The sequence below is a fragment of the Dipodomys ordii genome, unplaced genomic scaffold (assembly GCF_000151885.1).
Source record: "Dipodomys ordii isolate 6190 unplaced genomic scaffold, Dord_2.0 Scaffold146, whole genome shotgun sequence".
Taxonomy (NCBI): Eukaryota; Metazoa; Chordata; class Mammalia; order Rodentia; family Heteromyidae; genus Dipodomys; species Dipodomys ordii.
This window is the reverse complement of record NW_012267362.1, coordinates 2038078-2064770: the sequence shown is the minus strand read 5'-3', so window position 1 is coordinate 2064770 and position 26693 is coordinate 2038078. Positions and strand designations below refer to the sequence as shown.

Below are 26693 nucleotides of genomic sequence, written 5' to 3'. Positions count from 1 at the left end.
GTGTGTGTGTGTGTGTGTGTGTGTGTAAAGGCATACCAAAATATTATTACAAATAAAATGTCATAGACATTCAGGGCATAACAAGGTTTTCCTTTAAAGGATAAAGGATCATCCTTAAGGAAAAAAGGTACTAACATTAACTGTACAATCTATAATATGTCATGCCCCATTCTAAATATCTCTGTACATTACAAAATTCTTATGACCCTAGGACCATCATTCTACAGAGGATTACAATAGTACTCAAGAGATGTTAGGTATTTTTCTATAGAAAAATAAATGTAAAGCCAATGGGATGTTCAAGTCTATCAGACTAAATAAAATACAATGACCTGGGGCTGGGAAGGTGGCTCAGTGGTAGAGCACTTGCCTTGCATGCCTGAGGCACTGGGTTCGATTCCTTAGCACCACATAAGCAAAAAGAAAAAAGCCGGAAGTGATGCTGTGGCTCAAGTGGTAGAGCGCTAGCCTTGAGCTGAAGAGCTGAGGGACAGTGTCCAGGCCCAGAGTTCAGGCCCCATGACCGGACCCCCCAAAAAAAAATACAATGACCTTTCCAACACAACATCCTGCCTAATTAATGTTGAGCCTAATGTCAAAGTTTTTGTTGTGTTTTTTTTTTTTTTCAGTCGGTCATGGGGCTTGAACTCTGGGCTTTGGTGCTGTCCCTGCACGCTTCAGCTCAAGGCAAGCACTCTACCGTTTGAGCTACAGTGCCACTTCCAGTTTTCTAGTGGTTTATTGTAGATAAGAGTCTCACAGACTTCCCTGCCTGGGCTGGCTTTGAACCATGATCCCAGATCTCAGCCTCCTGAGTAGCTAGGATTATAGGCGTGAGCCACGGGCACCCTGCTTAATGTCAAAGTTTCAACAACTGGAATCTATCCTCCTTCCTGTGCTATGTAATCATCTGCTGTTCACTAACTGAATAAACTGAAGGCAAGGGTTCTTGAACTTTTCTACTTACGGGCACAAGAAACAAACCATAACCCCAGAAAACTCTTTACATGAAATTTCTTTTGAAATTCCTTAATTTTGCCTCTGAAATTAATGTGAATATTGTCTTTTATATTTGTGTGTGTGTTTCTGTGTGTATGCACACATGTGCATGCAAACGGCTCGGGTGCTAGGGACTGGGCACTGTCCTTCAGCATTATAACTCAAGGCTGACACTTTACCACTTGAGCTACAGCTCCATTTCTGGCTTTTTGGTGGTTTACTGGAGATGAGAAAGGACTTTTCTGCCTAGGCTAGCTTCAAACTACAATCCTCAAATCTCAGCCTCTGGAGTAGCTAGGATTACAGACATGAGCCACCAGCACCAAGGCTTTCCTATATCTTTTTTTTTTGTGTTCTAATATGAAAATACTATTTTTCTACCCAAATAAAATTGATAACTCCAGAAATGTGTGCCATGTTATGTGACCACAGGTTTAATCTTAGTATAACTGCAGCATATTTCTAATGGTACCAATATGTCAACTTGAAAAGCACAGGTCAGAGAGGATAAAGCTATTTCTTTCCTAGACAGGAAGCAATGACCCATACTGAGGATTATTTAGCACCAAATATAGCTCAAGTCAGTTATTGGCTACAGCCTTATTTACAAGAAAGCAATACTGACCCACATATAGAAAGGAAACACCCTTTTGTCCACCTCACCATAGTAATAAAGAATACTGCCAAAAAGCGAGGATGCACCGCAGAAGTTCCCATGAGCCCTTTAAAGTCACTGTAAGAAATAAAAGTACTGGATCTAGAAATGTTAAATAGATCACCCAGAAAATGTAGTTATCCTTGCCAATGCTCCCCTCTATTAAAAAGTAATCAACACATGCCTTAATATTTTTTCCAAAGTGCTTTCAAATGCATTATTTTATTTAACTCTAGAATCCATTCCCAGATTAAAAAAAAAAAAAACAATAGCAAGCATTATCCCCATTGCACAGAATGAGAAACCAGAGTCAATGGCAAGGTAAGTAGCTCTTCCAAGATTGTAATCTATAGCAAAGGAGAAGTTTAAACCAGGTAATCTGATTTCCAGTTTAGTGATTTGCTAAAGAAAATGGCCCATTTTAATACTGATTTGGAAGTATTTTTCAAACCGCAGTTTATACTAGGCATATCATATGGTGTTCATTCTGTAAGTGATTTCACCAACAAAAAAAGACAATGAACACAATTATATAACTGAAAATATAATTTTAACTCCTGTTCTCTTATGATACACTCATAGTGCTGGTTTTTATAAGAAGGGAAAAAAGAACTAGGAAGTTGAAGGATGGGAGACACAGGTAAAATCCCCTCACTACACACACACACACACACACACACACACACACACACACACACATCACATCACATCACATCACATATAATAGCACTCAAATTCAAGGGTTTAGGATTTTATTTTTTGTATTACAGTAAGTGATCACTGCTTGTCTCTTTAATCCCTGTATATTTTCTTTCCTGTTGGAAGCAATCTTTACTTTCCCCAAAAATGTAAGGTAAAATGATTCATTACATGTTCTTTCTACATAAGGATTCTGAGGATGTGCCATATAAAGGAAAATGGGCTCTTAGGCTTATCTCCTTTCTAGTAAAATGTCAATGCAACCCATGCCGACATTGGGGGGAAAAATTAGATTTACCATTTTTAAAAAATCACAGCCTTTAAAAAGCCTACATGTTAATTCCCGTGTTATTAACTTTCTGAAGCATTCTATGAACTCTACCACGAAGGGAAGACAATAATTAAGTGTTAAGATCACAACCTATGAATCTGGGTGGAACAAAGACTTCTCCTTTCATTACGCAGAGAACCAAGTTGCCAAAAAAAAAAAAAAGCTCCCTTCAGATACCATGCGCAGTTAAAAACTGCACGTCTGGGTGGAGAATAAAAACATTATCTGATCAAAGGTGGCCCCTGACTCTCCTGACCCCCCCCAACCCCCGCTCCTTTGCCAAAGGCCTCACCCCCATCTTATTTTTTTCTCCCCAATGTAGAGAAGTGACTTAACCCTAGGAGCTCTACAACCTCCGGCGTCCACGACGCAGGCGCCCCTCGCATTCCAAACCCAATCTCTGCCTCTCTCCCCCACCCCTCCTGCCACAGCCCCCCTTCAAAGGCCAGCTCCCTTGACCACTGACGTCAGGAAGGACAAACCCGGCCCCCAGGGGCTGCCGCCCCCCGCTGCCCCCCCCACCCCGCCCCGGCCTGGCAGCTCCCTCCTATCCAGCCAAGGCGTGCCCAGAATGAGAAGCGAGCGCAGCCCGATCCGTGCACCGTCCAGCAGGAAGACCAGGAAGCCAGACGGAGCGCAATCAGCCCTCTCCGGCCCCTCCGGCTCTTCCGGCGGCCAGGTGAGCTCGAACGCGGCTCCGGCATCGCCCACCCACCCACCGCCTCCCAAGCACCACCCAAAGCCCTACCCGCCTCCCCGGCTGCGAACGCCGCCCTCGGGGCCGCCGGGTCCCAGCCCCGTCAGGATGTGACAGGTGGCGACGGGTGACCATGGCAACCCGCGGTGTGCGGCGGCCCGCCCCCGCTGCCCAGAGCCGCTCTCACCTGAAGGCTCCGAGGCGAACCCGGACAAGTGGCGGCGGAGGGGAACGCGGCCCAGCGGGCCAGACGCCGGGCTCTGGAAGCAGCCGGCTGAGGTGAGAGCGCGAGGGCGGCAGTCTCAGGTTGGAGTCGGTCCTTTTTTCCAGTCGCCCGCGCGTCAGTCCATCCGTTCGTCAGCCCGTCCTTCCCGGCCTGCCCCGCCCCGGCCGGCGACTGCTGGGTTCAGCCTCTTGGCACACTGCGGTTGTCAAGCGCGCTGGGGCCGAGCTTCAGCCACCAGCTGCAGCCAATCGCTGCGCCTTCCCGAGGCGCCTCAGGACCCCGCCGTGCAGGGTGACTAGGCAGGTGCCTGCGCCGAAGTGAGAGTCTGCGGGCTGTGAGTCCAGGCCCAGGGTGGGGCCGAGCCAGGGCGGAGGCGGAAGGGAGGGGAGGCAAGGCGGGGCCTGAGAGGGCGGCGGCGGGGCAGGAGTGGGCGGGGCTAGGCGGGCCTGCAAAGCAAATGAGATTCCGAAGGAAAAGCGGGCTTTGAGTGGCAGGTATCCCGGAACGCAGACTCTAGGCGGGTGGGTTACTCTGTGACCCGAAATAGATCGACTCCTGTCTCTGCCCAGTGGAGAAGTAGTTTAGGATTGGCTCCTGGGGGGTTATTAATAAGGCAAATGAAGTATCTTGCCTTCTCCCACTTCCCTTGCCCTTCCAGGCGTCACACTCGTCCCTGGAAACCTCCAATAGCTTGTCTGAGTCTTTCTTGGTTACTCATTTTGTGGAGCTGTGAAGCCACTCGACATTTCACGTGTTCGCCCCCCGCCTTGGGGTGGGGGTGCGGGGCATGAATTCAGAACCTGAGCTCTTTAGCTCAAAGCTAGTGCTTTACCAACTTGGAGCCACAGCACTGCTTCCAGTTTTCTGGTGGTTCCTTGGAGGTAAGATTCTCATGAACTTTCCTGCCCAGGCTGGCTTTGAACCCCCATGCCCAGATCTCAGCTTCCTGAGTAGGTAGGATTATAGGCGTGAGCCACCGGCCTCCAGCTCACAGGTCCACCTTTTTTGCCTACCCTTTTTGGTTGTGAGCACGTTCTTCGCACCCCAAAGATGAACATATTCCACCAATGTATGTGATGCTCAATAGAGTTGAATTAAACATCTCCAGAGTATAAAGATACCAAACTATGAAAGATACAGTACCTAAATCTGAAAGAAACTTTTGTGAGGACAAAAGTCCACAGGCAACTGAGCCTCCCAAAAGTGAGAAATGGGTCACAGCTTGGTAAAGAGAATAACCATCAAAAACATTTCTGGGAAGGAAGAAATCAGCCCAATAGAAAAAGCCAAATCTTGGGGGGGGGGAAGTTCTAAGAAAAATAATTGTAAATTCAAAGGAAACACACAAAAGTTGAACTGGGCCGGGCGCCAGTGGCTAACACCAGTAATCTTAACTACTCAGGAGGCTAAGATCTTTGGGTGGAGTTAGAAGCCAGTTTGGGCAGCAAAAGTCCATGAGACTCTTTTCTCCAATTAAGCACTCAAAAACCCGAAGTGGAGCTGTGGCTCAAAGTGGTAGAGTGCTAGCCTTGAGCAAAAGAGGTCAGTGACAGCACTCTGGCCCTGAATTCAAGCCCCATTAACTGAAAAAAAAATCAGAAGCAGAGCTGTGGGCTCATATGGTAGAGGCCCTGAGTTCAAGTCCCAGGACTAGCACACACACACACAAATCTGTTACTTTTACACTGATAAATTCACTGTCTATATATAAACATCAATTTTTACACCACAACTTTAATAGCTGTTAATCCAAAGTATCACCTTTCCTTCTATACTCAGCCACACTGATTAAGATTAGCTCTTCTTGTCTTTCGCTCTGGTTGCTGCAATATAGCAGTGAATTGTTCAGAAAAGACAAGGCTTTCTTAGATGAAGAGCTGCCCTTAAATCCTGAAGTACTGCCTCAATTATTTGCCAAACTCTTAGTGAATGCCTACTCTGGGTCAGAAACCAGGCTAAGCATCATGTGGAAATGCAAGTTCTAACAGAACAGAATGACTCATGTTGTCTTCTGACTTAAACGCCTGTAGACTAAGGTGGGCCCTTTTATGGTGTGTGTGTGTGCGCGCGTGTGTGCGCTGGTCCTGGGGTTTGAACTCAAGGCCTGGGAAGCTGTCCCTGAGCTTCTTTTGCTCAAGGGTAGTACTCTACCATTTGAGCTACAGTTCCACTTTTCCACAGTGGACCCCTTTGAAAATGACTCTCAAGTCTAATTTTGTGTGTCTGTGTGTGTCTTGGGAGCTAAACTCAGGGCCAGGGAGCTATCCATGAGCTTTTTTGCTCAAGGATAGCACTCTACTATTTGAGCCAGAGCTTCACTTCTAGCTTTTCGAGTGCTTAGTTGGAGATAAACGTGTCCCAGTGTCCTGGCTAGCTTCAAACTATGATCCTCACATGCCAGACTCCTGAGTAGCTAGGATTACAGGCATAAGCCACCAGCACCTGACTGGAATCTAGTTTTTAGAAAGAATAGAATTTGGTATTCTCCAAGTATTAGAAAATGTTTCCAAGCTCTAGCTAGGAAAATATTTTAATATACTTATTTTATTATTTTTAAGTAGGTGTACAAAGGGGTTTCAATTCAATCAAGCAAGGAAATCATAACTCAAGTTCAGGAGAGTTCAATGGGAATAAGGGAACTTGTTTTAAAAGCTCCATTCTTATTTCTTGATAAAAAAGTTTTGTGTTTCAGAGCCAGTATTGTCCTAGATTTGGGAGAACAAAGTACCACTGATTCTACTTCTTAAACAGATTCAAGGGTTATGGAGATGCAATTATCTAGATCCACCAGAATTCTTACACAAAAGCTTAAATTATGCATTGATAATTAAACCTAGTAGAAAAAAATACATCCTTTTATTTCAACATAAAGGGGATATTTTTATTTATATTAAATGAATACCTCAGCTGGGCACTGGTAGCTCATACTGATAATCCTAACTATTCAGGAGGCTGAGATCTGAGGATGACGGTTCAAAGCCAACCCAGGCAGGAAAGTCCTTATCTCTAATTAACCACCAGAAAACTGGAAGTGGAGCTGTGGCTCAAAGTAGAAGAGCACTAGCCTTGAGCAAAAGAGCTCAGAGACAGTGCATAGGCCTTGAATTCAAGTCCCATAACTAACTAAATACATACATACATACATACATACATATATATATATATATATATATATATATACACACTAACTATTATCATCTATCATTGAAATAAAAATAAATATTTTGGAAAAAGAGGATCATGGTTTGAAGTCAACCCTGGCAGACAAATCTGATCCATATCTATATTTAACCAGCAAAATGCTAGTACAAGTGTGACTCTAGTGGTAAAGTGCTAGCTTTGAACAAAAAAGCTATATGAAAGTACCAGTCCCTGAGTTCAAGCACTAGTATTGGCACAAGCACACACACACACACACACACACACACACACACACACACACCCCAGTTCTGGGGCTTGAACTCAGGGCCTAGGCACTGTCCCAGAGTTTTTATGTTCAAGGCTAGGGCTCTATCATTTCCAACATTTTTACTGGTTAATGAGAGATAAGAATTTTATTTTATTTCTGGTCTGGATTCAAACTAGATCTCAGCCTCCTGAATAGCTAGGATTACAGGAGTGAGCCACTGGCACCCAGCTATAAAGGTTTTATTTTAAGTGTCATGGAAATAAAATTCACAAAAAGAAACTAAATATAAATCACTAAAATCAGTAAAGCACATTAATCATCATAATTTCACATAGGTGATTATAGGGTAAGGCTAGTAAGTTTCTAGCAGTAAGTTTGAAACTGTTTAGTAGGACTTGCTATACAAATGAAAGGAATAAGCCAGGCTCACACCTGTAATCCTAGCTACTCAGGAGGCTGAGATCTAAGGATTGTGGTTCAAAGCCAGCTCAAGCAGGAAAGTTCATTATTAACCACCAGAAAACTGGAAGTAGTGCTGTGGCTCTAAGTGGTAGAGCACTAGCCTTGGGTAAAAGTGTTCAGGCACAGCACCTAGGACCTGAGTTCAAGCCCCACAACCAACCACACACACACACAAAAAGCCAGGCACCAGTGGCTCACACCTTTAATCCTAGCTACACAGGAGGCTGAGATATGAGGATCTCGGTTCAAAGCCAGCCCAGGCAGGAAAATCTGTGAGACCCTTATCTCCAATAAACCACTAGAAAAGTGGAAGTGGTGCTGTGGCTCAAGTGGTAGAGCACTGGTCTTGAGCTGAAGAGCCCAGGGACAGCACCCAGGCCCTGAGTTCAAGCCCCATGACCAACAAAAAAAAAAAAAAAGGAAAAAGAAAGAAAAGAAAGGAATATCAGAAATTCATCAAAATGAATATATTAGTGAAAGTTTACATGCTTCAAAATACTTACAAAAATGCTATTTCAGGGCCTGGGTACTGTTTCTGAGTTTTTTGCTCAAGACTAGCACACTACTACTTTTAGGCACAGCTCCACTTCTGGTTTTCAGGTAGTTAATTGGAAATAGATTCTCAAGGACTTTCCTGTCTGGGCTGGCTTCAAACCACAGTCCTTATATCTCAGCCTCCTAGTAGTAAGGACTACAGGTATGAACCACCAGCATCCAGTTATTTCTTTTATAATTAATAACTAGGCTCCAAATAAAATTTCAGTTCTCAAAAATGTTCATGCCAGCTTGGTGCTTGTGGCTTACACCTGTGACCCTACTAAAATGGTAAAGAGCCAACCAAATGAGCGAGCAAGCTGTGCAAGTTCAAGGCCCTATGACCAATACCCCTGAATCCATGCCTTAGTATCCCTAAAAAGGATAATAATCAGTAAAATCAGGGCTAAAGGTCCTAAATGTATCTGCCTAACAAAGAATATAGTGCTGGACACACTGGTGCAAGTTTTACTTATATATGTAAATTGGTATTTATTTCCTTATATTGATCATTGCTTGGATTCTGAGTATATCCCAGGAGATGGATATGCTCTCTATTTGCTGATGAAATCAATTTCTGATCCTACAATGATGCAAATAGAACTCTGGACTACAGTATATTTACCCAAGTAATGAAAGCTCTTGAGGCCTCTTAGAAAATAACCAAATGACTCTCCAGGCTGCTCCTTTCTCTACTGATGAGAGGTCAAGTAAGCTATTCCTTTATCTTAAAATTTGTACTCTTTTGCCAGGTGTGGTAGCACATGTCTGATATTCCAGCTTCTCAGGAGGTGGAGGCAGGAGGATCATGAATTTGAGACCTGCCCAGGCCTCAAAGTTAGCAAAACCCTATCTCAGAAACAAAATATCAACAAACAGGCTGAGGGTGTGGCTCAAATGGTAAAACTTGCATGGAGAAAGTCCTGGGTTCAATCCCAGGTCCTGCACTTAGAATTAATAATGATTTTTATGCTAAAACACCAATGTAAATACAATGAAAACAATAATTTCAAGTACAGTTATGATGTTTTATATATATATATATATAGACACACACACACATATAATTCTCTGCTTGAGCATCTAAATAAGCAAGGTATAATATTCTTAAAAGAGAAAGCTTTATGTCAAAACAAACTGCAGAAGGAACTATCATGAAGTAAAGGAAATATAGACAAGCCAAGCTGACTTCAGAAGTGAAGGCACAGAAGATAAACATTGCTAGCTTTAAAGACTGAAGAAGGGGGCCATAAGCCAAGAAACAAAGGATGGGGGGAGGAGGAGGAAAAGGAAGAGGAGGAAGAAGAAAAACAGGCAAATGGTCAGGTACCTGTGGCTTATTCCTGTAACCAATCGTAGCTATCAGGAGACTGAGATCTGAGGACTGAGGTTCAAAACCAACCAAGGCAGGGAAGTCTGAAATTCTTATCTCCAATTAAAACACCAAAAAGCCAGAAGTAGAGCTGTAGCTCAGGGTAGAGTGCCAGCCTTGAGCAGAAAAGGTTCAAGCCCTAGAACTCACACATACAAAGAGGAAAAAAAAGCTGGGCATGGTGTGACACACCCACCATCCCAGCTATGGCAGGAAGTATAAATAGGATAATAGTCTAGGCAGGCCCAGGCAAAAAAGCAAGATCCTATCTCAAAAATAGCAAGAGTAAAAGGGGCTGGAGGTGTGGCTCAAGCAGTAGAACCTGCCTAACAAGTGTGAAGCCTACTACTGCAAAAAAAAAAAAAAAGGCCGTCAATCAGTACATGTTAGTTTTGTTTGTCCAACCTCTCTTTTCCCTTTGTGCTAAAACCAAGATCTAGCTCAAGCCCTTCTTCAGCAGTGGTGAGGCCTGCAGTCAGGCTAGAGTACACATCTTCCTTATCATAGTGATTGGTCCAAGAAAAATAACCAGAGCCAAGATAATAACCCTGGTTTATAATTTCCCAGATAGGAAGTGCAACAGCTCCTTCAATCTGGAGTTATAAGGATGGAATTCTAAAACTGCTGGCCACCCTGAAAGCAAAGCCAGTAAACACTAAAACCAATCAACTCTGAAGTCAGTTCTATCCCCTTTTTCTCCCGTTTCAGTTAGATGAGCCAATAAATTCTTTTCTTGCTTATGCAAATTTTATATTGTCACTTATAAACTAAAATAGGAAAACTTAATACTCAGTCCTGTGAAAAACTTCAGGGAAACTGCAGGGCCATTAGCAGAAAGATTCGTATACTCAAATGACTAAGAGACAAGATTTGAGCCACTGTACATAAAATTCCACTCTGTAAAAGGTAAATATAAAATAACAGAACCTGGATGACTCCCTTAATGCTTATTAATGCTGAAAAACCTGATTAGCAAAATTAGTGACATACATATATATATATATATATAATTGATCCTTAGATGGGTGCAGCTTTTCAATTGGTTTTCACTTTTTGGGGAGAGGTGTGGCTGTCCCTGAGCTTTTTTGTTCTACCACTTGAGCCATAGCTCTACTTCAGCTCCTTGGTGGTTAACTGGAGGTAAAACTCTTATAAACCTTCCTTTCTGGGCTGGCCAACCACCATCTTTAGATCTTAACCTCCTGAGTAGCTAGGATTATAGGCATGAGCTACTGGCATCCAGCCTGTTTTTTATCTTTCTAAACAGATCAGCCCACTAAACATTAAATCTCATTTATCAACCCCAGTTTTCTATATCACACAAACATAGAGAGGAAAAACAAAACAAAACAGGCACTGGTGACCACAACATAAATTCTAGCTTTCTCAGGGAGCTGAGACGGTTTGATGGCTAGCCAGCCTAAGATAATAGCTTACTGGAGGTGGTAGAATACCAGTGATGAACAAAACAGCCAACTGAGAGTGCAAGGCACTGAATTCAAGTCCTGTACTAACATAAAGAAAAAGATAGAAAAGATTTCATTTCTATTTTAGCAGTTTTTTAATCACAAATTCAAGGATTCATCAGTATAATTTTTCAAACTTTATTTCTTTCATCAATAGAAAAAAGTAAAATTTCCCAAAGTACTGATTTTTAGATAATGTTTACAATTGCCACCGAAAAGCAGTTTCACAAAAAATAACATTCAGTGATCTCTAAATGCAACTTTAATCCTTATTTTAAGGTAAGTACAATAACTTAAGGCAATAAGCTATATTCAAAAAGCTTGTGTATCTTGAACTACAAAAGTGGTTTGTAGCCACATGTGGTTCGAATCAAGAAGATATTTCCACATCAAACACGTACTTACGAATATGTTAATAAAACACTACCCCAAATACTTACCCTGCCATCAGTTTTTTAAGCCCTGTCATTCTTAATGCAGAAACCACTTATTTTTAGAAGCTTTAATCTGATCTGAGAAAATGAGATTTCCAAAACTTAATAGTACGTTAGAAGTTCAATAAGGTTTTAAATTGTTTTTTAAAAAGCCTTTTAACACAAAAGCATGATATGAAACTTTAAAAGAAATCTATCTTTAGAAAAGAATATTAAAACAAATTATGAGACAGATAAACATCCTTCCCAAAATGAGTTGTTTTCCCCGTTTTATCTCCTTGAAAGAAACAAACCAATTCACTATTTTTAATAACTTCTCATACCACTACTATCTAAAAACTTTAGAACACATGAAATACTGTCTCAGCTTTAAGAGCCAAGAAAGGGTATCTCTATTTCACATATTAAAAGCTTATAGTGGCCCAAATCTATCTAAAACATAAATACTGCATGATTTACAACACTTTAAACTTACATGTAGTCATTAAAAGCCAATAAAGAATTCAAGTACACTCATATAAAGGTAGGAAATTAAAGGCTCAAGTATCACTCTAAAATTGAGGACATGAAAATAAAGGCTGAGACCTTCTTTCTTCATCTTTCATGTACATGCTTAGATATCAGGACAACCCTGCAGAAAATACACAGTCATTATGTATGGTTTCCACAGAAGATGGTGAAATTTCAGAAAGTACAAAAGGTGTCAAGATCCATAGTTTGCTTCATCAAATGCTTTTCTAGCTCGTTTCAATTCTTCATTCATAGTAAGTAAGTCTTTAACTCTAGCAAATTTTCTTGGATCCTTTCGAATCAAGAAGACAATATCTTCAACTTGCACTCGACCTTGTCTCCCAATTGACATTGCTTTGTGAGTCTATTACAAAAAAAATTAAATTAAAAATTTAAATATCAAGTATTTTTTGACTGAGTATAGTACACACTTGTAATTTCTGCACTCAAGGAGGCTCAGGCAGGAAGTTCTGAGGGCCAGCATGAGATATCATAATGATTCCCCCGTCCCCCCCTCCAAAAGTGTAGTTTTAATTTGTAGTTATTAACTTCTTGAAGAGGTTGAAGACTTCCCTAATTTTAGCTTTCATTTGTGAGATATCTTTCTATTAGTGTTCTATGTCCACTCTCTGTTGGGTAATTAGCAATATTTCTCTTTAGCATCTTTAATATTAAGGACATGAAAATAATCAAATTTAATGGTCATCCCTTTTTTAATTTTTAATTTTTGGTATTGTGTTAAAGAGTCTTAGTTGTATAGCCTGGGAAATCCTCCAACCCACCATCCTCCCACCTCATCTTCCTGAATGCTGGGGTTACAGGCATAACACACCACACCTCATTTGTTTTTTAATATGTAGGGTCTTTTGTGTTTTTTGGATATGAGTGAGACAGAATAAGGTTGGCCTCAAACTCAGGATGCTACTGCCTCTACCTGTCAAGTATTAGGAGTGCTGGTATTGCCTAGGCAAGCACCACATTTTGAAATGTAGTGCTGGGACTAAAACAGAGCCCACACAGGCTAAGGATATACTTTACCACTGAGCTAGCTATACCCCCAACCAAGTATTTGTACATTTGTCTTCATTTGGCCCAGTCATATTTCTTTATGCTGGGGCCAGCCTGGACATCCTATTTGTGCTTCCTTGTGTCTCTGGGGTGACAGGTATATACTACTCTGCCCAGACACTGTGCTTCCTTTAAGTTGGGGTGAGACACAGGCCACTAAACCCAGTCATTGATTGAGTTAGAGCCTCACAAATGTTATGCCCAAGCTGGCTTTAAACCACCATCTTACCTCCCAAATGGCTACCATTACAAGCTTAAGCTACCATACCCAGCTTTTTTTTTGTATAATTTTATAATTTCTTTGTAACCAATTTCATTTATCCCTTGAGTCCTATTCTATCTCAGAATCGAGTAATAAACTTCACCCATTATTATCATAATATAGTCTCTTGTGCCAAAACAAAGCTATAGATGGGCACCAGTGGCTCATGCCTATAATCTTAGCTATTCAGGAAGATCAAGGTTTGAAGCCACCCCAGAAAGGAAAGCTGTGAGACTCTTACCTCCAATTAACCAACAAAAAGCCAGAAGTGGAACAATGGCTCAAGTGAAAATGTAGCTCAATAGTATTTATTTCCTTGCCTCACATTTTCAAAGCACTGGGTTCAATCACCAGCACCACAAAATAAAACCACTGTAAGCTAAAGGCATGGCTCAAGTGGTAAAATGAATGCTTGCTTAGCAAGCACAAAGCCCTGAGCTGATACTTCAGTACCACCAAAATAAATAAATAAAACCACTGGTAAATAACTATTGGATAATAAGGTTATAGGAAGTATTTTTCTAGTTTAATGAAGGATTTTATAATTATAAACGAAATATAGAAGGGTGAAATATATTTACATAATCTCCATTTAAAGACAAATCAGTACATAATTTGCACAAGGTGCTGTCCCTTAGCTTTTTCACCAAAGCTGGCACTTGAGCCACAGTCCCACCTCTGGCTTTTTTGCTGATTAACTGGGTGTTTGAGCCTCATGAACTTTCCTGCCCAAGCTGACTTCAAAATGAAATCCTCAGATCTCAAACCCCTAGGTAGCTAGAATTACAGACAGGCATGAGCTACCAGTGCCCTGCCAAAGTCCTTAATTCTATCTAAAACTTGAATTTCTAATCTATTATTCAATTAACTAAATCCATGAGGGGGGGGGAGTAAGGAAGGAAGAAAGAGAAAGAGAAAAAAGAAGGAAAAAGAAGAAGGAAGTTAAAGGAAAGAATGAGGAAGGAGTGAAGAGAGGGGAGAGAAGAGGGGGAAGACAGAGAGGGAAGGAAGGGAGGAAAAAGGAGGGCGGGAGAGAGGGAGGGGAGAGGAAAGGAGGGAGGGAGAGAGAGGGAGGGAGAGGGAGGGAGAGGGAGGGAGAGAGAGAGAACAATAAAAAGACAACTGATGAGCTGGAGGGATTAGCTTACTAGTAAAAAATGCTTGTCTAGCAAGCTCAAATCCCTCAATTCAAACCTCAGCACCAACAAAATATAAATTAAAACAGAAAAGTAACACTAATAAAAACACTTGGTTACAAAACTATCTTACCATTTCAGTGATGAACTCTATGACAAGGTCTTCAAGAATGTCCACTGATTCGGTATAAGGATTCTGGTCATCCCCAAATCCATACATCATACAACGTACTGTAAAAGAACACTGTTTACCAGAACTGATTTAACAATTTTACCAGTACTTTTTCCATATCAACTAGAACTCAATCAAGAAACTGGTATTACTTTTAAAACATACTTACATTGTATTTGTGTCTCCAGTTAAGGATTTGGGTGTTAAAGGTTTAACACCAGTTTTGTTTGTTTTGAAATTAAGTGATTACATAAGCTTCACAAATTTCACAGTATTGTGAGATAGTGATACTTAAAGTCACAAACACATTTTAACCTTCATGAGGCAAATTGTCATAATCTGGTCAATAACGTTTGTGAATTCTATGAGCTTTGACAATACAACTATTTCTTCCACATCGGGTGATAAGTACATTTTTTTAAACACCAGTTTTAAAACCCATCTTATCACCTAATCTATAACAAAACTCCTGCCCAGCTACTAGCATGAATATTCTTTTCCTAATCTCTATCATCATCCATTTGTCAGCAGCTCACAGATACCATTAAGTGTCAGAATTTATGGCAGAAACAAGGCTACAAATACCTTAGCCTTTTTAGCAACTGTTCCAGTGTGTGGCAGTGGCAGTGGGACAGTGGAAATGAGAATGCAGAAGAATTATAATAGGAGAAAGTGCTCCAATTATTCCCTTACAAGGAACTGGAGTAATCAAAAGACAGCAGAGGGCTTAGTTACTAAACCTTGACATTTCATTGTCTTTCATATAGCCCTTACATTAGCAAGCTTCTGTTACATATAACTCATTTAATGCAGTGAAGTAACAATGATTCTGACCCCCATCCTACAGATGAGAACATTGAGGTTCTGAGTGGTTGGCCAAGGTCACACAGCTAGTAAGGTGAAACCTCAATTCAAATCCTACTGATTTCAACCACAACAGTATTACCTTTCTTTCTAGTTCAGACCAGATGAGATCCACATGGATATGGTCTATTATGTCCCGATTAGTCTACAGATAGGTTCTAAGTCCTTGAATCTCTCTTGAAATTACAGATATGTAATTATAGATATATGTGCACTTTCCTGGGAAGAATTATAACTTTTAGTAGATTCTCAAAAGGGTATGTACATGATAGAACTTTTTTTCCTGAGGCGTGGAGGGAAGACAGTGTCCCACTATATAAACCAGGCTGGTCTTGAACTGTAGACCCTTGTGCCTTAACATCCCATTTGCTTGGATTACAGATACTACTGTACCTCTGCCTTTTTTTTTTTTGGTTGGTTGTGGGTCTTGAACTCAGGGCCAGGGTGATGTGCCTCAGCTTTTTTGCTAGTGTGCTACCACTTTGAACCACAGTGCCACTTCCAGTTTTCTGGTAGTTAATAGGAGATGATAGTCTCACAGATTTTCCTGCCCTGGCTGGCTTTGAACCTCTACCCTCAGATCTCAGTCTCCTGAGTAGCTAGGATTACAAGGCTGAACCACCAGCACCCAGCATCAGCTTTTTATTATTTATTTTTTTGCTATTTTGTTATGTGGGGAGGGGTGGTACTGAGGTTTGAATTCTGTACCTCACACTGGGCTTTCTAGCACTTGAATAATAGCCATAGTCATTTTTACTTTTTTGGATAGGGTCTTTTGTTTTTAGAATGGGGACCAGCCTCAGACTATAATCTTTAAACCTATGCTTTCTGCATGATTGGGATCATAGGTACACACCCCTATACTCTACTTGTTGCAATGGGGTTTCTCAAACTTTGGCAAGGGCTAGCCTCAAAACTGAATCCTCTTGATCTTTGCCTCCTGAGTAGCTAGCAGTGAGCCACTGCATCCAGCTTTATTTGCATTTTTTTTTTTTGGGTCCGGTCATGGGGCCTGAACTCTGGGCCTGGGCGCTGTCCCTCAGCTCTTCAGCTCAAGGCTAGAGCTCTACCACTTGAGCCACAGCACCACTTCTGGCTTTTTTCTTTTTGCTTATGTGGTGCTGAGGAATTGAACCCAGGGCCTCAGGCATGCAAGGCAAGCGCTCTACCACTGTATTTGCGTTTTTTTTTTAAAAGATAAATTTTAAAGTTAGTCTTGGTGGTATGCGCCAAGAGGATTCTGTTCCACTTAGTTATGCCTCTTCAGTTTTCTCTGTCAAATCTTTACCAATTCCTCGGCTTTTTCCTGTCTTTCAAATCCTTAATATTTTTGAAGAATAATGGTTCATAATTTTCTTGTAGACTCCTCAGTTTGGTTTTGTTTGATACTGTCTTGTGATTAGATGGAGGTTACAGATGATTACATCAAGAAATGGTATGCCTTCACATGGCTGGAGGGTGGTATATGATACCACTATTACTGGTGAGTCTAACTTCTAATTTTCCTTTGTAAGTTTTGAAGATACAATGTTACTAACATTTGAGGGAAGAATTCACTAGTAGAAAAACACATTTCAGGGCTGGGAAGGTGGCTCAATGGTAGAGCGCTTGCCTTGCATGCCTGAGGCCCTGAGTTCGATTCCTCAGCACCACATAAGCAAAAAGAAAAAAGCCGCAAGTGGCGCTGTGGCTCAAGTGGTAGAGCGGAAGCCTTGAGCCGAAGAGCTGAAGAGCTGAGGGACAGCGCCCAGGCCCAGAATTCAGGCCCCAAAACTGGACCCCCCCCCAAAAAAAAAAGAAAAAGAAAAACACATTTCACTTAAAAAGAGAAACTTACACAGGAAGTATGTATTTGGAAGTAACCTATATTTATATGGTTAAAAGGTCAATAAAGGCATAAATAATGCTTTGAAATTATGTTACATTAACAAAAAATTTAAGACAGTTTAGGACAACAGATCCTGATCAATAATACATATGGAGATTCTGCATATTGCAAAGATATAATTGCACAGGTTTATAATCTCAGAACCTGGGAGGCCAAGACTGGACAGGTGAAAGTTCAAGACCAATCTGAGCTACACAATGAGACCCTGTTTAAAAACAAAAAGACAGATGTGAAGATTCTGATAAGAAGGCTGTGAAGGAGTAGGTATCTTGCCGCTAAAGTTTAGAGGCAAATAGATCGGGCTGGTGTGTTCCTATCCCTTGGAGAGGCCTGCTGGGAACAGGACTTCTAAAAGGCAAAATGTCTGGAAGGCTATGGTGCAAGGCCATTTTTGCTGGCTATAAGCGGGGTCTCCGGAACCAAAGGGAGCACACGGCTCTCCTTAAAATTGAAGGCGTGTATGCCCAAGGTGATACCGATTTCTACTTGGGCAAGAGATGTGCTTATGTATACAAAGTAAAAAACAACACAGTGACTCCTGGCGGCAAACCTAACAAAACCAGAGTAATCTGGGGAAAGGTAACGCGTGCCCATGGAAACAGTGGCATGGTTCGTGCCAAATTCCGAAGCAACCTTCCTGCTAAGGCCATTGGACACAGAATCCGTGTGATGCTGTACCCCTCCAGAATTTAAACTAATGAAAATTAAATAAAGTAAATCTGTCCTCTTGAAAAAAAAGAAGGCTGTGAAGATGAATGTTTCAAAGTCTTTCCATCACAAAGATAAAACTAACAGAAGCAGAATAAAAGATCTTTGCTAATAGCCAACTATGCAAACATCACCCTGGGAACCTCTCATGTAGGAAACCCCTTCATATGCTATATAATAAGAAATAAAATCACATAAAAATCAAGTACTTTGCATCAGAAAGACGGAATAAAGAACAGTCAGCTTTAGGTGAAAAATTAAAGTATGGAAAAGGAGGGTTAGGAGTAGTCCACATAGAGGGCTTGCCTAGCATGCACAAGACTGAGTTCAAATGATAGAGACACACACACACACACACACACACACAAATATGGAAAAGGATTTGAATGATTAAAATATTTATACATACTCTAAAGTTTCAAGAGTATTTGAGAACAACTGCTTAAGTCTGATCTAGCCTAGAAAAACTGGGTGCTCATAAATCTGTGCCGCTGTATCTCTCAACACTCAGCTATAACTATATGTCAAGGACACAGGCCTTAGAAATGAAGAGTAAATTCTCATGGTCCATTTCAAGAGTTGGAAAGCAGCAGCTCTTCTTGCTCATGTCAGAAAGGGTCAAGTCTGTACATCAAGGTAGGAAGAGGACCAATTACAATGCCTTAATGGCATAGTCCTTGGCATGGAGATTGTAATGCATTTCTTTTCTGCCCTTTGTCTTATTAGTAAAACCTCCAACTTAATTCCTACTGTCAGTACTCCTTCCAGGATCTAGCACTTCAGTGTTTCCACTTTTTCTTTGATAGAGAAGATACTCAGCCTCTTCTCTGTTAAGGAACTCTGAATGTCTTACCTACTTCTTCCCAGACACAAGGGTATGCAGGAAACTAGGAAGTCTTGTAAAGGAAATCACAGGCATAAGTGACTAGGTGCGAATATCAGGCTTCCTAGTAATGCCTCCAGTAGAGGTAAACTGTTTCAAAGATGTGAATTTGTTCTAAAGAATTATAAGAATTCACTGGGCATTGGTGGCTCATGCCCTCTGCTTTTACTCTGCAAAGGTTATGACACAAGAAAACTAAGTATGTTGATATGCCCTGAAATAAAACACTGATCATATTCCAACATTAATATATACATAGTTATTAGTATGATTCAAAAGTTCAATAATTTTATAGGCATGTGTGAGAATATTATTCCCACAGGGAAACAAGTTCAAACAATAAACCTACATTGAAAGAATAAGCTCAGAAGTTTTCACCATCTGTAACAGAATCACTGTCAAATACAACTTACAGGGCTGGGAAGGGGGCTCAGTGGTAGAGCGCTTGCCTTGCATGCCTGAGGACCTGGGTTCAACTTCTCAGCACCACATAAGCAAAAAGAAAAAAGCTCGAAATGGTGCTGTAGCACTTGAGCTAGAGCACTAGCCTTGAACTGAAGAGCTGAGGGACAGCACCCAGGCCCAGAGTTCAGGCCCCATGACTGGACCCCCCCAAAAAAAATATAACTTACATTCTTTTGAAAAAAGCCTCTTTCTTTTACCCTGTCCACCTTCTGCACCTCCTCCAATTTCTTCATTCTCCTCCTCAAACTAGAAATTAAAAATACACAGAAACGTTGTGATTCCACTGCATTTGATATTCTATTAACTCCTCTTCTCCCTCCCCCTCCACTGGTAACAGGCTAAAAAAGTCTAGGGCAAGCAGCAAATAATCATGAAATCTTAGCGATGAACGAGCCTTAGAGACTGTAGTTAGTCCTGGTGGTTTTAGTAGTTTATTTTTAGCCAACTACGATGTCTTATTTTGACAATATCCCTCTCAGGAGATGATACTGAATCAAAGTAAGTTAAACATTTACAGCTTATACAGTACTAAAGACTTTTAAGCAAGCACGGATCCTATTTTATGACTAAGAAAACCGATTGCAAAATTAAAATAACTGCCTCTGAGAGAAATGAGAATTTGGTTACCTGTCCATCGGTTTTTCCACCCCCTTCAAAGTGAGTTTAGTTGGGTAAATAGTTGGGCTTCTGGTTCATGAGTGCTAGCAAACACTAGCTTTGGCTTCTGACGCTTCTCTAGGCAGCTCAAAGGATGTGTGACAAATGCGGACCAACACCAAGGGCAAAGGAGCCAGCTTCCTGTCTTCCCCTTGGTCCGCCCCCCCCCCAACCCCGAACTAAGATTATAGACTTGAAGGGAGAGGGAAGTACAGCGAAGCCCCCAACTCTCCCGGTTGAATTCACTGAATGCTCTGTCCTTCCTCCGCTACTGAATCTGAATTAGTGAAGAAAACAGGGCTGGGGATACAGGCTGTCACTCACGGTGGGGTCTTCCTCTTCATCTGCCATTCTGGAAGACCGCCGAACGTCAAGCTACAGACCCGCGCCGGCTCTCTCCCAGCTGGCGCTACGACTTCCCTTATGTCACATCCGGTGATGGGCGGGGCTGGCAAGGGCCTGCTGGCCAATGACGAGAGGCGGGCGGGGTTGCGCCAACGCATGCGCGGATGTGCTGCGTGCGCTCCAAGACTCGGGGGGCCGAAAGAGCGGAGAACGAATTGTTAAGGAGCCCGGCGCTGGTGACTCACGCCTGTAATCTAGCTACTCCGGAGGCTGATCCGAGGATCGAAGTTGGAAGCCAGTCCAGGCAGAAAAGTCCGTGAAACTATAATTTCCTCTTAACCACTCAAAAGTCGTAAATGGAGCTGGAGCTGTATTTTTTTTTTTTTTTTGCTCAAGGCCTTAGCCTTGAGAAAACAAAAACCCACAACACCACACACACGCACACACACACACTCACACACACCCCAGAGGAAAAGAGCCCAGGACCCGCATTCAAGCCCCAGTGCAAGCACAAAGTTTTTTTTTTTTAATTAAAATAAGAAAAAAAACCCAGGCTAGTTGAAACCCTAAATTAGCTGGGTGTTATTATTATTGTCATGGGGCTTAAATTTAGGGCCTGGGCGCTGTCCCTAAGCTCTTTTGCACAAGGCTAGCACAAGCCACAGCTCCAATTCCCCCTTTTTTTGGTGGTTAATTGAAGATTTGAGTCCCACATTTTCCTTCCCTGGCTGACTTCAAACAGCAATCCTCACATTTTAGCTTCCTGAGAAGGATTACAGACATAACCACTGGCCCCCAGCCAGAAGATGGCAGTTCTAAGCTGTCTGAAAGAGTTCCAACATTTCTTTTCATTTTTCACTTTCTACCATTATTCTCTGAGTATTTTTCTCTTTTATTAGTATCTTCAAGCAGTTGAATAAAGGGGTTTCAATTTAGCATGCCTATTTATGTTCGTATGTGTATATATATGGCTTATCTTTGTCAAGTAAAGCTTAAACTTTCTGAAAATAGAGTCTGTTTCCCATTCAACTTTGAGCTCTCAAATAAGGTTAGCACATTCCTGAGCCTTAGAAGTCTCTGGAACAAATATTTGTGGTATAAATTAATGCCTGTTTGACATCCCTTTTCAAATGTGTTGTAATTCAAATGAGGCGATTGTCGATCGCTGTGCCTTCAAGACTAAACTTATTCTTTGGTTCAACCAGAATGCCATAGTCACGGTTCTGAGACTGATCAGTGTTCACCACAATGACTGCAACCACCCTAACAAACAGGCCACTGTTCTTGACTGACAGGCGTTTGGCAACAACTGCCCAATTCCTCACTGTAGGCTGAAATGAACGCAGGAAGGATTGTCTGAATTGTGAGTCTCCAGCTCAGTGGGGCTCTATTTATTCCACACAGTTGTGCTCCAAGAGCCAGTGACCCAAGCTTTGGCCTGCTTTGAGAAATGCCTTCAGGAGATGGAGGGCAGGGAGGTTCTGGGACTTTAGTGGGATAGAAATGTCAGTGTTAGCCACTAAATAATCAAAGATCAGTATCAGTGCAGTGCAAAACATAGAAATTTGAGGCAATGTGATAACAAGTTAAGGAGAGTTTTGAAGTAAGACACATTTAGCTGTGGATCCAAATAGCTACAGGATTTCACCCATCTCTCTTTGAGCCTCTCATTTTATTTTTTCATTTTAAAAAATGTTCTGGGAAGCTGGCTGGTATTTGTAATCCTAAGTACTCAGGAGGTTGAGATCTGAGGATCATGGTTCAAAGCCAGCCCAGGCAGGAAAGTCTGCAAAATTCTTATCTCCAATTTACCACTAAGAAAACAGGAAGTGGCGCTGTGGCTCATGTGGTACAACACTAGCCTTGAGCTGAATTGCTGGGGGACAGTGCCCAGGCCCAGAGTTCAAGCCCCACAACTCACAAAAAAATGTTCTGGGGTTGGAGACATGGTTTGGTTGGTAGAGCACTATCCAGTGAGCAAGAGCATCTGGTACCTAGTTCAATTCCTAGTCTCGAAACCATGCCCCTCCCCCCAAAAAATGTTTTAAACTGGGTGCGTCAGCTTATGCTTGTAATCCTAGCTACTGAAGAGGCTGAGGTCTGAGGATTGTGATGTAAAGCTAGCCTGGGCAGGAAAATCCATGAGTCTTGTCTCCAATAAACTATCAAAAAAGGCTGGAAGTAGAGTTGTGCTTCAAGTGGTAGAACACTAACATTTAATTTAAAAAAAAAGCTCAGTGACAACACCTAAGCTCTGAGTTTAAGCCCTAGGATATACCATTTTTGTGGGGGTTGGGAACACTAGCCAATGAGTAAGAGCATCAGGTACCTAGTTCTAGTCACAATCTCAAAACCAAAAAAAGACAAGGTGTTAAAAATATTTTACAAACTCAAAGATAACGTCTTTACATACACAAAGTATTTTATTATGAATTCTGTATTATGAACATAATATATTCTATTTAAAATGTATTTGTTTATTTTTGGGGGTCTGGTCATGGGGCCTGAACTCTGGGCCTGGGTGCTGTTCCTCAGCTCTTCAGCTCAAGGCTAGCACTTTACCACTTGAGCCACAGTGCCACTTCTGGCTTTTTTTTTCTGCTTATGTGGTGCTGAGGAATCGAACCCAGGACCTCATACATGCAAGGCAAGCACTCTACCACTGAGCCAACTTCCCAGCCCCTTAAAATTTGTTTATTCAGCTATGTTACTCAACATATTTTGTTCTTTGAGGGCAGGTACTTTTTGCACTTTTTTTTTTTTTTTTGTCGGTCATGGGGCTTGAATTCTGGGCCTGGGCGCTGTCCCTGAGCTCTTCAGCTCAAGGTTAGTGCTCTACCATTTGAGCTGCAGAGCCCACTTCTGGCTTTTTTCTGTGTATGTGGTACTGAGGAATGGAACCCAGGGCCTCATGCATGTGAGGCAAGTGCTCTACCACTGAGCCACCTTCCCACCCCCTTTTTGCACTTTTTTCCCCCCTGCGACATCTAACAAGTTCCCAGTATATGGCAGACAAATATGTGGTACTGAGGAATCAAACCCAGGGCCTCATGCATGCAAGGCAAGCGCTCTACCGCTGAGCTACCTTCCCAGCCCTCATTGAACATTTTTTTAAGTTTAGAACTTTGTTGTCTCTTCGAATATCAAATTATAAACTCTTTATTAAGGTGATAAATGAAACCACAGAGCAGAATTAGTCACCAACAGTGTGATAATGAGAAAAATGATGTGTCTTCAAAATATCTTCATTTAGGTAGAACAAGAATAAAGAACAATTTACACAATATTCATGAAATAGAAACTGGGTGCTAATGGCTCACGCCTATAATCCTAGCTACTCAGGAGGATGAGAGCTGAGGATCACAGATCAAAGCCAGCCTAAGCAGAAAACTCAGCAAGACTTCATCTCCAATTAATCAGCAAGAAAGCTGGATTAGCTGGGTGCCAGTGGCTCACCCCTATAATCTTAGCTACTCAGGAGGCTGAGATCAGAGGATGGCAGTTCAATGCTAGTCCAGGCAGGAAGGTCCCTGAGACTCTTATCTCCAATTAATCCCTAGAAAACTGGAGGTATCCCTGTGGCTCAAAGTCGAAGCGTACTAGCTCAGAGTGAAAAAGCTTAGGGACAGCACCCTGGCCCTGAGTTCAAGCCCCATGACTAGACAAAAAAAAAAAAAAAGCTGGACTTGAGATGTAGTTTAAGTGGTAGAGCACTGATGGCAAGCTGAAAAAGCAGAGTGAAAGTGCAAGGCTCTGAACTCAACCGCCTCCTCAATTTCTTAAGACCGAGATGACCTTTGTGATTCAGTATAAAGTAGTAAACATGAATTTGCTTAGGAGCTTATTAGAATGGTTTGGGGTTTGCAAGAACTGGAAACTCAGTTGCTAGTGATGGTGAAACACTGCTGCTGTCCTCAATGACAGCTGGCCTGGGGATCTAGCCCAATGGTAAAGTACGTGCTCAGCATCTGCAAGACTCTGGGTTTGATCCCTAGCACTAGGGGAAGAAAAAGTAAACAGATAATCGTTTATAACAGGCCTAGACAACATGGATTTTTATTCCTTTGGTTTTCTTTCTTTTTTTTCTTTTTGTCTTGAGACAGGATCTGCTGTGTAACCCAAGCTAGTCTTGAACTTCTGGCCTCGAACTCACAAGCCTCTTGCCTCAGCAGAGTAATCCTGAGCAATTCTTTTGAGTGGAAGAGGGATTTGCCTGTGAGTATGTGTGTGCATTTATAATCTGAGTGGTTGTCTGGTCTAAAGATTTTTGTCTCATACATATATTTCTATTTTGTTGGCTTCTGCATTTAAGTATATTTTCTCAAAGGGGTCTGTCCTGCATCAGACCTTTTTGACTGATCTATCTTCCAGGAGCAGCTCAGACAGCTTTTTCTTTTCTAAGTAATCAAACAGTCCACAGCCAGAAGAGGGCAGTGCAGCAGAGATAAACTGAGTTACTTACGTCTTACATTACCATAGTGGATGGGTAATTTGGCAATTTCAAACTCCTAGAACTCAATGTCACACTTTCATCCAAACCCTAATAAAGCAGACCAAGTTGTATACAATTAAAGATTTCAGTTTACAAAATAGAATTTGTAGCTGTGTCTTCTCCACCCTACTCGTCATTAGATTCATAATTTCTCTTTTTTTGGGGGGGGGGTAGGGGGAGGATGCCACTGTCCGGGAGTTTTTTCACTCAATGCTAGCACTCTACCACTTAAGCCCCATCTTCACTTCTGGATTTTTGCTGTTTCATTGGAGATAAGAGCCTCATGGACTTTCTTGCCCCGGCTGATTTTGAACTGTTATCCTCAGACTTCAGTCTCCTGAGTAACTAGGATTACAGGTGAAAGCCACTGGAGACCAGCCTAAGTTGATATTGTCTTAAGTCACCTTGTCAGAAGTGTCTTCAGAAAAAGCACTGTCCAGATATGGCAGGTTTCTGGCTGAAGTGCCTTAGGTGACCCCAGCATGATTTAAATATAGAAGAAAATTGAAACTATCCTGATAGTTTAAGAAAACGAAAAAAAAGCCATTCAAAGAATCAGGCAATAATCATAATGTTTCCCTTAGCAGGGAATGTAAGGATCTGAAATTTAAGGGTCTGAAAACTGTGCTTTTAGTTAAATCCTTATTCATTCTGAAAGTTCATTCACAGCAAGAGAAAGAGCCATACAGGACACTCCCAGAGCCTCTAAGTGATACCGTTGCTTTTCCCTCCTCAACCAATAGCTTCACTTATTACTGAACTCAACTAAGGCAGAGCATGGAAAAGAAGACATGGAAAAGATGTCCAATTATCCACATAGTGGTGACATTTCCGATTTGTTCTGATAGGATGATAATGACAGTGCTATAGCATAAATCTGTGTTCTGCCTCATATGGAATTCCTTAAGACTCAGCTTTGTTCTTCAGTATGTTCTCTTGGCATTGTATCTGATTTTAGCACCTGAACCTATTGGGAAATAGGCCAGTTCTGCTTTTTATCTTGGACAGAAATGGGCTTTATTCTGAAGGTCTGGGGTGGGGGATGGAGTCAACTATGGACAATGCCTGATTCTTGAGCCCTGGTGTTGCTACTCTCTTTATTAAAAAAATTTATCAAGGTTACAGTTAAATAAGTAAGGAAGTGAGTATATTTCTTGTCGAAATTGTTACCCCCTCCTACATTTTCTCCCACTCTCCCCCTCAAGTTGTACAGATCATTTCCAACGAATTGTCTTGTGAGTATCATTGTTGCATTGGTTCCCCCTTTGTCCTTTGTCTCAACTTTTTTTTTTTTTAGTTCCCCTTCCCTTTCCTAATTCAGATAAATGTATATACAATACCCAGGGCACCAAAATCAAATACAGTGACAACAGGGGATAAACCATAGCGGGGGAAACACAAAAGAAATCAGAAGCGAGGAATCCATGGAGCATTCCTCAATGTAATAAAGGCTGTGTATGACAAATCTACAGCCAGCATTATACTCACTGGCGAAAAGCTAAAGCCAGTTCCTCTAAATTCAGGAAAGAGACAAGGACGTCCGCTCTCTCCACTCCTCTTCAATACAGTATTAAAATATCTAGCTAGAGCAATAAGACAAGGGATCCAAATAGGGAAAGAGGAAGCAAGATTCTCCTGCTCTTCTTAAATGGAAGCCCGAGATGACCAACCCTCTGCGAGGCAGGTGGACTGTTGATTGCAAACCCATACACGTCCAGTGCAGTAAACCCCAAGCTTTACTTTTTCCAATACACGGGGCACCGCCAGGTCAAATCCCAGCACTGGCTCTATAAGGAGCCTCGGTGGAGACCACCGCCCAGCAAGCTTCAACAGTCTAAGCTCTCCTCGCCCTACGTCAGCTCGCAAGCAGCCTCCACGCAAGCCCCTCCTCCAGTTCGGCGATCCGCTTACGATGCCTGCTTGCGTTCGGCTCTCGCCTCTCTGTCCTTGCGCTTGCGC

At 41.9% G+C, this 26693-nt stretch overlaps 1 protein-coding gene and 1 pseudogene across 2 annotated transcripts; one reads left to right on the top strand and one right to left on the bottom strand.

The window, feature by feature from the left end:
- Positions 1 to 11292: 11292 nt before the first annotated feature.
- Positions 11293 to 20326, bottom strand: Taf13 (TAF13 RNA polymerase II, TATA box binding protein (TBP)-associated factor, 18kDa). The gene is made up of 4 exons (XM_013031907.1): positions 20222 to 20326; positions 19408 to 19486; positions 14394 to 14491; positions 11293 to 12158 (listed from the first exon to the last, which is right to left on the bottom strand). Exons 1-4 carry the CDS (start codon positions 20246 to 20248, stop codon positions 11988 to 11990), a joined length of 375 nt encoding a protein of 124 aa, XP_012887361.1. The 5' UTR covers positions 20249 to 20326; the 3' UTR covers positions 11293 to 11987.
- On the top strand, positions 17483 to 17907 carry LOC105997478 (annotated as a pseudogene). Its single transcript, XR_001175646.1, has one exon. The product of XR_001175646.1 is annotated as a 60S ribosomal protein L35a pseudogene (transcript).
- Positions 20327 to 26693: the final 6367 nt, after the last annotated feature.